Raw genomic sequence first — 11,916 nt, forward strand, 5'->3', positions numbered from 1 at the left:
TGTGTGGTGGCACAAAGACATCCCCTACCCTTCTGCAGGTACCAAAGGTATCTAACCGGCCTTCCTCACCACTTATCCCAAGAGATGAACCCTCTGAAGCAAATGTCTCTAGATACTTCGTTTCGGAAGGCACACAAACCTTTGGAGATACCCAACACAGGGCACTGAAGGCACCTCAAGGTCGGCAGCCTAAAACCACAAGATGCTGGATGACTAGCCCGCCTTGCCCCAACATCTGCAGTCCTTTGCAGTGGAGGGGGTGAGCAGCAGCGAGACCAGAGGACACCCAGAGCGTCCCTTGGGTCACACGTATACCCTGGGGACAGCGGATGGCAGCCAGCTGTGACCTGGTGCCAGGGATGGGTCTAGGGGTGCATGGGTCACCTGCTGGGCTCCACTGGGCAGCGATGGGAGAACGAAAGGCCAGAGGATGTGCGGGAGACAAACAGGGTTTTTTAAAGTTTTTTTTTTTTACCTTTAATTAGCAAATTTCTTCTTATTCTTGTCAAAAGAAAAAAATCACCCCCATCCCCCCTACATGCCCACTGCTCCAGCTGCTGCAAGCGTTCAAAGGCAGAAAGTTCAGAGATGTTTAACGTCCCACCTCAGGGGCAGCTCTGAGTCCACCCCACCGGGGCACACGCTGGGGGGTTTCGGGGTGCCAGGCGTCGCGTTACAGACGTCACCGGCTGTGGGAAAGGCAGGTGCAAAATTTGGTGATGTGCTCTTGCCAGAAGCACCCGAAATTCCCCAGGAAATCTGCAGCCCAGCCCCTCGGCCAGCAAACGCAGTGGTGGAGGACATGCATGCACCTCGAGATGCATGTTGCGTCCTCAGGGCATCGCAGCCAGAACTGGGGTTTGTGCCATGGCGTGGTGATGGGGACATGATGGGAGAGCACCCACCACCCTGTGCACTGAATTTGGAAGCCATAAATAAGAGCAGCCCACACTTTGGGGGACCCAGTGCTGCCCCTGCACCCTGGCAAAGCCAAGTGTCTCAAAGCCCCACCACAGTCCCCGATTTTCCCAGCGCCCCTGCCTTCACTGCAGTCAGCCCCCAACGAGCAACGGGGAGATGGTGAAGTGGGACAGGACCAGGACAAAGGGAATGGGCTGGGGGGAATTACCTCAGCCCTTCCGGTGGCCACAGGGCCAGCACCAAGCTACAAGCCCCCTTCACTTCTCCCTGCCATCACCATCTTCCCCCCTCCGGGGCCACTGCGCCATCCTCACCTCCATCCCCACTGCTGCAGCCCTTATTTATAGGGAAGAGGTGGGAAAGGGTTTTTTTGGGGGTGCTCTGGCCCTCCTGCTCCCCATCCCTTCTCAGCTGGCACAGCCCTGCCTGCATCATCCCAAACCAAGCGCTCATCCCTCTCAGTGCAACGGGAGGGGAAAGGGAGGAGGAGGAGGAAGGTGATGAAGAACCGTCACGTGAGCTCATTGCCTGCTAATGTCAAGAGTCAAAGAGCAGCGCTGCCTTCCCTCCTCGGGGCTGCAGCTGAAGACAGTAGCCTTTTTCGGGGGTCCAGCAAGACGACCGTGCTGTGGGTGTTGGAACATGGTGGTGGTGCTCCACGTCCCCCCATCCCAGCCCTGGCAGCAGGGCGGCACATTGGGTGCGTGGGGCTGGGCAGGGGGGTGAGGGGGTGGGATGCGTGCGAGTGCCCGGGTGTCTGTGTGCACGGATTTTTGGCAAGAGGTCATTGAGGTTACATGATGCAGCATTTGTTCTTGTGGTTATGAGGGTCCTTAAATCGGAGTCTTTGCTTTGGTCGGTATTTTTCCAAGTACGTCAGCTGCTTGCTGTTGATGGCTCCTCTGCGCTTCCTGCGGGGACAGAAAACGTGCTGTCAGAGTCAGCGGCGTGGCAGGAGAAGACCTCCCACCCTGAACCCACCCCTCTCGGGGTGCTGAACCCCCCCTGCCTGGAACAGCATGGGATTTTGGAGGCTGCAGCTGTGTGCATCCTCTGGGGATGGAGATGGGCACCAACTCCAGCAGCTTTTCTTGCTCATCCGCTCTGCGAGTCTCAGGACACGGAAAGCTGGGGAGAAAACGCGTAGGGTGGCTGCACAAAGCAAGGTGCCTGCCAAAAGCTCCCCAAGGACATTCCCAGCTGCCATTCCAGTTTCCCGCAGCCCTGATCGAAAGGCACAGGGTGCTTGATGGCAACACTCCTTTTTCTTCCCCCTCCTCCCAAAAGGAGAGAAAAGGAACCTCAGTGCCCCAAAAAATCACTGGGCCACGCCAGGGCTCTCCATTCCCTCAGAGAGGGGCTGCTTTCTCCCTCAACACTGAAACGCCGCTCAACTTACTGTCGGATGAACTGGATAGCGTCTTCATACTTCATCCCGCTCTCAATCAAGGCCAGCGCGACAAGGACGGGAGCGCTGAAAGGCAACGGCAGTGGTGGTCACTCCCCAGCCACGCAGCCCAGAGGCTGACATCCCATTCCGAGGTGGTGGGAACACATGGTGGCACTGCGGGCAGTCGCCAGTGGTGGCTTTTAGCTTGTGATTTCTTGCCATTCGTAGAATCATAGAATGGTTTGGGTTGGAAGGGACCTTAAAGATCATCTGGTTCCAACCCCCCTGCCCTGGGCAGGGACACCTTCCACTAGACCAGGTTGGTCAAAGCCCCATCCAACCTGGCCTTGAACACTTCCAGGGATGGGGCATCCACAACTCCGGGCAACCTATTTCAGTGCCTCTCCACCCTCACAGTAAGGATTTCGGGGTAAAACTCCTAGGGCAGGGCTGGCAGCTGTCTGCTGCTCTTCTAATGACCATGAGGACTTTAGATGCAAATCTTTTGGAAAATTGGCTGTAATGCAAAACCTGACATGCAGCAGGGAGCGCAGCAAAATGCAGCAGCTTTCAAAAGCATCAGCTCCCCGTTGTAGCAGGAGGGGTTTTGCAGTATTTCCACGATGACTTCTTAGCAAGAGCAAAACAGCTGCAACTCCGACTTACCGCCCCAGGCCGGCCACGCAGTGCACGGCCACGCAGCAGCCGGGGTCTTCGCAGAACTTGGTCTTCAACAAGTTGAGCCAATCTTCCACTATCTTGCTGGGAGGAGGCGCTCCATCATCGAACGGCCAATCCTGCAAGGCGGGGCAAGGTTGGGGGGAGAGAAAAACACTGTCAGACCCCAGGGTAGAACCCAGGAGATTGCTTTTTCCCAGGGGAAATGGTGTTTCAGATCTCGGCAGCGGGGAGGCAGATGTGTGTGCTGGGAATCGGGCTCACGATGCAGCTCTGCAGGGATGGAGCGAGTGTTGTGGCACTGTCCCGCATGCAGGAATCCCCTGGCTGCTTCAGCTCAGGGTTTGCAGCTGGACAACTCTAGGTCCAGGGTCCTGCCATCTCCTAGACAGGTTCTGCCATCAGAAGCACCCACAATACGGTCCCCACGTCCTCCTGCCTTCACGGCCAGAGTGGCCGTTGCTGCCTCCTCCCCTGTTCAAACATATTTGGGGTTTGGCAGTGGCTGTTCACATGGCCACGTTGAGCTTTGAGGAGCTGCAACTCCCATCCTTCTCCCCACCTGCTCCCACGTAAATCCGGCGCTTGGGAGCACAAAGCCACTTCGCAGGAAGCTTGAGCAAAGGTGATTTGGAGATAGCATCCACAGCTTTTCTGGGCAACCTGTTCCACTGCCTCTCCACCCTCACAGTAACAATTTTCTTCGTTATATGTGATCTAAATCTACTCTCTTCCAATTTAAAGCCATTACCCCATGTCCTATCACTACATGCCCCTGTCAAAAGTCCCTCTCCAGCTTCATTGTGGGCTGCCTTTAGGTACTTATAAGGTCTCCCCGGAGGGACAGGTCTCCCTATTTGCCTGCAAGCGCTGCCCCAAGCAGCATTTTGGGGTAAAACTCTTAGGACAGGGCTGGCAGCTGTTTGCTACTCTTCTAATGACCACGAGGACTTTAGATGCAAATGTATCCGAAAAGTGGATGTAAATATACATGCAAAACCTGGCCTGCAGCAGGGAGCACAGCAAAATGCAGCAGCTTCCCTCCAATCTTTGAACTCGTAACATGATTTCAGTGTGGCTTTGTTATGAAAGGAGTGTGCTGGGCTTCGGGGTACCCTAATGCTTGAGGCAGCCCACCCTGCACAGCCTGTGCCCATCCTGCAAGATCATCTCCTCCCTGTGGCACCTGGAAAGCACTGCTTCAGCCCTCACTGGGGACAACACACCAAATCACAAGATCGTTGCATTATAGAATGGTTTGAGTTGGAAGGGACCTTCAAAGATCATCTAGTTCCAACCTTCCTGGCAAGGGCAGGGACATCTTTCACTAGATCAGGATGCTCGAAGCCCTGACCAGCCTGACCTTGAAAACTTCCAGTGATGGGGCATCCACAACTTCTCTGGACAACCTGGTCCAATGTCTCATCACCTTTACCATAAAAAAAATCTTCCATAAAAAAAAATCTTCCTTATGTCCAGCCTAAATTCCTCTTTCAGTGTAAAACTGTTGCCCCTTCTCAGGCCTGGGTAAAAAGTCCCTCTCTGTCTTTCTTATAAGCCCCCTTTATATATAATGAGAGGCCACAAGGCTCCCTGGAGTCTCCTGTTCTCCAGGCTGAACAGCCCCAGTTCTCTCAGCCTGTCCTCACAGGAGAGGTGCTTCAGCCCTCTGATCATCTTCGTGGCCTCCTCTGGACCCTCTCCAACTGGCCCATGTCCTTCTTATGTTGGGGGCTCCAGAACTGGACACAGTACTGCAGGTAGGGTCTCACCAGAGCAGAGTAGAGGGGGAGAATCTCCTCCCTCGACCTGCTGGCCACACTGCTTTTGATGCAGCCCAGGATGTGGTTGGCTTTCTGGGCTGCAAGTGACAGTGCTGGCTCACGTCCGATTTTTCATCCACCAGTACCCCCATGTCCTTCTCTGCAGGGCTGCTATCAATCCCTTCATCCCCCAGTCTGCACTGACACTGAGGATTGCCCTGACTCATGTGCAGGACCTTGCACTTGGCCTTGTTGAACTTCATGAGGTTCTCATGCTTTCACTCCTCAAGCCTGTCTCTCTAATGGCATCCCTTGCCTCAAGTGCATAAACTGCACCACTTCGCTTGGTGTCATCCCCAAACTTGTTCGGGGTGCACGCAATCCCACCGCCTATGTCACTGATGAAGATATTACAGTATCCTGCACCATAAACTTTCCTACAGAGAAACCCACACAGTGCCTGTTTCCTGGCAGGATTTCTGCCCCATCTCCGTCCTGCTGGCAGAGCTGCCGAAACACTGAGCGCTGCCCAGGTGGAGTGGCTGGGAGCAGCATCAGCAATGGAGGAGCCACCAGTGAAGGTGGCCTCCAAGCAAACATCCACAGCAGTGGACACGTGTATTTGGCATGACTCAGTAGCTGCCATCAGCTTCAGAGATCGCTTGGGATCCCCTGCGACATGTAGAGAAGCTGAAAGCAGAGGAGGTGTCCAAAACCCACCAGGGAACGTGTCCAGGATCGGACCACTGTGGGCATCGTGGCTGCAGATGCTAGCGCAGAGGCACACCAGACCTGAGTCAGGCCTTGACCAGCTTGTGCCTATTCCCCAAAGAAAGGGATAGGATCTATAGATATAGCCTGTATATATAGATATTCAGACTGGACACAAGGAAGACATTTTTCACACTGAGGGTGGTGGAACACTGGCCCAGGTTGCCCAGAGAGGTGGTGGATGCCCCATCCCTGGAAAAGATCAAGGCCAGGTTGGACGGGGCTCTGAGCAACCTGATGTGGTTGGAGATGTCCCTGCTCCTTGCAGGGGGGTTGGACTGGATGGGCTTTGAAGGTCCTTTCCAACCCGAACTGTTATATGATTCTATTTTATATATTTGATAAAGGTATATAGAGATATAGAAAGAGATATATGTCTGTATCTGCATAGACACATCCATGGATACATAGGATATAGATATCACTCTAATTATCATATATAGTTTCTAGAAAACCTATATCTTATATATAGAAACTATGGTTTCTGTATAGTAACTTGCAGAGTTTCTGTATCTAGGATATAGATATCTCCCTATATAGAACATATCCTAGATATAGATATCTCTCCATATAAGATACGTAGAGAGGGATATCTTAGATACAGAAACTCAGACTGAGGGACTCCAGCCAGAAACAGGGTAAAAGGCAGAATTTGGTCTGTAAGAGAGCAGAGACGACCTCCTACATACAGATTATATATGTAGGATATAGCTATCTTTCTCTGTAAGATGTATCCTCTAGAGACATAGCTCCTCTATCTAGAGAGATCTGCATCTGGAGGATCTGTGTCTAGAGAGACACAGGGTCTATGAACTTATATCCCAGAGGATCTAGGATATAGCTATCTCTCTATAGGACACACATTCTACAGACAGAGCTATATATAGAGGACCTACGCACAGAGGACCACCCCAGGAGACATGAAGCACTTCCAAATCCTTTCCTAAATAACAAGCAGAGCCTCACTTTCCAGCTGGAGCTGAACTCCCTGGCAGGGCAATCACGCCTGACATCATCTCCAATTACTTATCAGCCAAGACACAGCCCAGGCAGCTGCCTGCTCCGTCTCCTTGCCTTTTCCTGCTTGCTGCCTGCTCCCTTTCATCTCCCAGAGCTGCACCAGCCAGCTGCTCGCAGAGCAAAAAACTCGCATGCCCCTCGGATAAGATAACGCCGGGGGTAACGGGAACCACGCGTATCTTCCACGTGGGATCAGGCGCTCTCATCCCCTGGATGCTTTAAAGCCCGAGCAACAGGCAGGGAAGGCAGCTGCCGACTCAACTGGATGAGTCACAGTTTCGGGTGCGTGGGCAGCGCTTTCTTTTTTTAAAGCACCAGCCCCATCTCAGCGGGGAGGCCGCCTGCCCGGCCCCGAGGATGAAGCCGGGCTTCAAACCCTGCTCCCGGGAAAACGCGATCCTGCTTCGGTCTGTCTGACATGCGGAGTGCTCAGCAGAGCCGAGGGATGGGGGTATTTAAGCAGCCCCCACGACGCTCATCCTGCTGCCCACCTACCATGACGGTGATGCCGTCCTTCTCCAGGGGGGTCTTGTCATAGGTCACTTCGCACACTCGCACAACCGTGGTGGCACCGTATTTCTTCAGGTCCTGGAGAGCGAAGGAGAAGGAGAGGTCTGAAAAAAACCCGCCAGTTGCACCCCAGTTAACTCCAACACACCCGAGCCCCGCTATGGCTAAAGGGACCACTACGGACCCTAAAACAGCGCCGTGCCCCATCTCCGGACCCTCGAGCAAACTTCTCCTGCTCCACCCAGCTTGGGAAGCACAAGGAAACTTTAAATCCTAGGGCACGAAAGCTGTGTGGCCACAGTAGGGTTTTTACCCAGCACCTTCAGAACTCCTTGGAGTCACGCGTGTCAACAGAGGCATTTATTTTTATGCCCTGACAGCCACACCAGCAGGGATTTTACACCCCAGGCAAAGAAACATCCTCGACACGGGCGCAAGGAGAAACTATTTGTGCCCAGCAAGGTCACAACTCCTGCTGCAGAAATGCATGGAGATGGCTGGTGGGAGTCGTAGCGCAGATTGCTCAGGGGCTCCTTCTCGACCTCCTTGCCGTATCCCATCATCACTCCAACGCGCTGCAGGCTTGGGCGTGAGACTTGGGCCGTTTCCAGCATGGCTTATCGCCCGCCGCAAGGATTGACCCCGGATTACGTGCCGGCGTATTGGCCCCGCCGGGCACCGCGCAAGATCGTGCCCTTCAAGGATCTGCCTCCTTCCTTCCCCGTGTGCACTCGCCAGACCACAGCAAACCCCTGCACACATGGCAGCTCAGCCAAAAATCTAAGAAGCTGGAGGAAAGGGGAATTTCACCCCTTCCTGCTGGTGCCAGCCCCATCACCTTTTGTGCAGCATGGTGGGCATGGGGTGGCGGTCCCCAAATCCCAACCCCCTTTCTGCAGCTCTCCGAGCTGGCAGCGCTCCCAGGCAGGGCACCATCGCTGGCTCGTGCGACACCGAGCCCTCCAGCTCCTTGTGCGCTGCCCAACGCACTGGGCACTGGAAAGATGCTGGGATATTTGGGATGAAAAGCCCTTATCGAGGTGCTGGGAGATGCGGGGGAGGTTGTGTGCATCTGTGTGCATCGCAGCAAAGCCCCTCGTTGTGATGCGCTGGTGGAGCTGGCAGGGCGTGCAGCAGGGACGGTGAAACCACTCCGCCACACCCAAACACCCCATTTGGGGTCCTCCAAAGTGTCCTGCCCTAAAAAGCTAGCGGTGATCCAACCCACAGCACCAGGATGCCACCGGGGTCACAGTATCAAAGCAGATGTGCCGCTGCCTTAACCTGTTGTATCTCAACATCGGCTTTTAGCTCCAAAATGTGCAGCTGGGCCCCGGTTCCCCACTTCCAGCCTTCCCTCCTTACCTCCAAGAAGGTGCTGAGCGTGGCGTTGGTGGGGTTGTGGGTGATCAGGAACCTCATGTTTTTATAGCAGACCTCCACCGGCGCAGGGCGGTTCATCCGGGCCATGGTGGGATGGGAGGAGGGTGAGGTGGTGCTGACGGTGGCGAGGGAAAAACCCAAGAAAAGCGTGGCGTGGAGGGGAAAAAAAAAAACCAACAACCCCTCTACGCTTAAAAAATAAAAATAAAACAGGATTGAGAACTCAATATACAGACGTTGTGCAAATAATCCCAGCTCCTGGGAGCATGCTGGATTTCTCGACACACCAGAAGCCCCCCGGGGGAAAAAGCCAGATGGGAAAAAATAATATTAATGAAAATAACAATAATAATAATAATAATTAAAAAAAAAAATCCCTCTGTTGTAGTGTTGGCGTCCTCGGCGTGTGTGCGATGGCGAGCGGCTGACGCCTCCGGTGCCACGCGCTCCTTGGCGCTCTAGAAAGGCCTCTGCATATGGGGGGTGGCGGTGGCGGGAGGGTGACCCCCGTCACGTTACCCCATCGGGGTATGTGGAGTACTTGGGGGCGGCACGGGGGGCCGGGAGCCTACGGGGCGGCGTCGGCGGCGTTCGGCAGCGGTCCCTCGCTGGGGCGATCCATGCACGGGAGCTTTGAATGGTTGAGTCGGATGGTCGGGATGCCGGGCGAGACGAGGCGAGGCGGCCGGGCGCTGCTTTACGGGGCGGGCTGCCGGCGGCTGCGGGACTCAGAGCTGCTCCTCAGCACCTCCATAAATCCCAGCGGAGAGCGAGGCTGCAGGGGAAGGAAACGGAAACACGGTGGTGAGGGTGTCCTCATCCCCAGGCTGGCTCCAAGGCACCCCCAAATGCACCAGCACTCTCCGCATCCCGTAGGAGCATCCCTGACCATGCTCATCTTTGCAGGAGACCATGAGAAAGCAAGGTGGTATTTAAAGAAAAAAGGTGAAATATCACCTGAAAAGCTGAAATGGCACTGGAAAGCCAGAGTGGCAACCCACATCTCCCCTGCAAAAGGGAAAAGAACGTGGCAGGGAAAGGGCTTGCTCTCATGTCACCCAACACCAGCACATGGCTGGTGTGTTTAGGCACCCATGCGAGCCGACCCCCCCCCCCAGCACCCATCTCATCCCCCGCAGACCTCACCTTTGCATCCATGCAACGCACGGCGAATAATTCCACCCTGAAAGCGCTGTTCTGCCTGAAAACAGCCGCCGCTGCCCCTAATGAGCCACATACTCCCGGCACTGCTCGAGCAGCTGATGTCCACCAAATGCACCTCTAATGCTCTTAGGCCAACTAAGCCGCCCGCAAATGAGCTTTCTTGGGGAGGGGGGGAGCAGAGGAGGGAGTCGTGGGCAAGCAGTTTTGCCGACGCCAGTGACGGATGTGTCCCCCTGCTCGCTCATCCGTGTTCCCATCACCGCCGGCACGTCACTCCCTATAAAGTATCCCGGCCTCGCGACCTGAGGCATCTTTACCTTCAAGGACGGCGATGGGAAGAATGAAAAAAGAAAATAAAATCCCACTGTGGAAATGGCAAAACTCAAGAGAGGATGGGTTGAGGGGAGAGGTGAGGGTGGCATCAGCCCTGCTAGGAGCCGAGGGAAACCTGAGGCTTCCCCAGGTCATCACCCACCAGACTCTTGTTTTGAAGCTGGTCCCTTCGCCGGGTCAGCGGCTGCTTAGCGCGTGTGGCCGGAGCCTCAAAATAGACCATAAGCACATAAGTAACCTGAGCTGCGCTGGCATGCACCCCCTCGCCTCTCCTCCTGCTGCCCCAGTGCCCAGAAACATCCCCTTTTGGGTCGTTTTATTCCAACGCAGCAAGAAAAGTGGGAGCAGGGAGGCGCGCTGAGCACCGAGCAGCTCATCACACTGCCCGGGCACTGTTGCCAGGCTCCTCCGTGGCTGAGTATCATTTACAACCCACCTGCTTTGCTAGTGGTCCCTGAGAATGAAAAAAAATCAAATATCAAAGGAACAAAGAGCAAAAAATCAAATAGGAAAAGGGGAAAAAAAAAAACAGGGGAGGTGCCCAGTTTGACTGCTAAAATCCTGGACTTTCCTGCTGGCAGGGCACTAATTTATTACTGGCAGCACGTGGGAGCCCTGGAGCTGCCCAGGCGCACAGTGCATCCCCACTCCCACGGGTTTACAGTTGGGATTTTGGAAAAGAGCTTAGAAGGGGCTAGGAGGTGGGAAAGGGCCAAAACTCGAAGGGATTTTGGCACTGAGCCCTCCCCAGCTCCTCCACGGACCCTGATGTGTCCCCTTCCCCCCCATTCAAGTTACATCACATCATCCCTGACTCATTTTTTTTGCCCGTAAAAAAATCCAGTGACGCTCCCCCAGAGCCAGGAGGAGATGGGATGAAGCCAGTTCTGCAGTTTGTGATGGCGGTGGTTGACCTGTGGGCTCCATAGGTTGGGGCGCGCTGGGTTTTTTCTTTTCTTAAGGATGCAGAAAAAAAAAAAAAAGAATAATCTGCCCTGCAAGGACACCCTGCAAAGTTCAAACCCAGCCTGGGATGTAGGGATGAGCGGGATGTCCTGGGGGGCACTTTCCAGCCTCCATTGAGAAAATCAGATTTTAGCAGCTGATGGAGGCTGGAAGCTCAGCTGAGGGATTGGGAGCAAGGTGAGAGCGGCCTCCCAGCAGCGTTTTGGGTCTGATTCAGAGCAGCTCAGCCCCAAGGTGATGCTGAACCCCCTGGGACCCTCCTCAGCTGGACCACGGCAGCCGGGATCTTTGCTCAAACCTTGCAACGCTCTGGCAAGACGGGACAGCAAACTTGCTCTCTCCCTGGCCTTCACGTGCTCTTCCCATGATGTTCCCCGCTCATCACTTCACTTGTGGGGTCTGCTCCCCCCCAGAATGAGCACATCATGGCCAATTTTGGGGTGGTTTTAGCTATGTGGCTCCTACAGGTCCAGCCGCTGACCTGCGGGCCACAAAAAGAGCCAGCAACCCAGTGAGTAAATGTTTCCCAAGAAAAACCTGCCGGCAACGCCCTCAGCAAGCTTCTTCCTTCCTGCTTTATTCACTTGAAGGAAAAAAAAAGGTTAAAACCCTCCAAGGGGATGGGAGGCGAGAGGGATGGGCAGCCACAGATGGCTGCTCAAAGGGAAGAGCTTCTGGAAAGCAGGGACTGCCCCAAATCATCTCCTTGTAAACCCAGTTTCTCCGAAACGAAGGATCTTCTGCTTTTTCTCTTCATGCCTTTGTCTCTTGGCTCTTTCAGCTTCCACCGCGTTTAACGACACCCTGCCTTCTGCCCCTTCGAGCGCGACACGCTAGCACGAGAGGTGCTTGCGGTTCACAAGGAAAAACAGCAAAAAACATCTTTCCCCCGCCTCCAAACAACCTCATACTCAGTTTTAACCGGCTGCAGGGTCGGCTTAGTACAAACCGTGCCCGCGTTTAACCGCATCCCGGATTAAACCCACCCACTGAGAAACCCCGCGGGACCGGGAGCCG

The 11,916-nt window shown here is 54.6% G+C and overlaps 1 protein-coding gene across 1 annotated transcript; it reads right to left on the reverse strand.

The window, feature by feature from the left end:
• Nucleotides 1-433: 433 nt before the first annotated feature.
• PTP4A3 (protein tyrosine phosphatase 4A3) lies at nucleotides 434-9,211 on the reverse strand. The gene is made up of 5 exons (XM_010128303.2): nucleotides 8,419-9,211; nucleotides 7,039-7,131; nucleotides 2,978-3,108; nucleotides 2,321-2,395; nucleotides 434-1,832 (listed from the first exon to the last, which is right to left on the reverse strand). The coding sequence occupies exons 1-5, from the start codon at nucleotides 8,521-8,523 to the stop codon at nucleotides 1,715-1,717; spliced, it is 522 nt and encodes a 173-aa protein (XP_010126605.1). The 5' UTR covers nucleotides 8,524-9,211; the 3' UTR covers nucleotides 434-1,714.
• Nucleotides 9,212-11,916: the final 2,705 nt, after the last annotated feature.

This window comes from Chlamydotis macqueenii, chromosome 2 (genome assembly GCF_036417535.1).
Source record: "Chlamydotis macqueenii isolate bChlMac1 chromosome 2, bChlMac1.mat, whole genome shotgun sequence".
NCBI lineage: Eukaryota > Metazoa > Chordata > Aves > Otidiformes > Otididae > Chlamydotis > Chlamydotis macqueenii.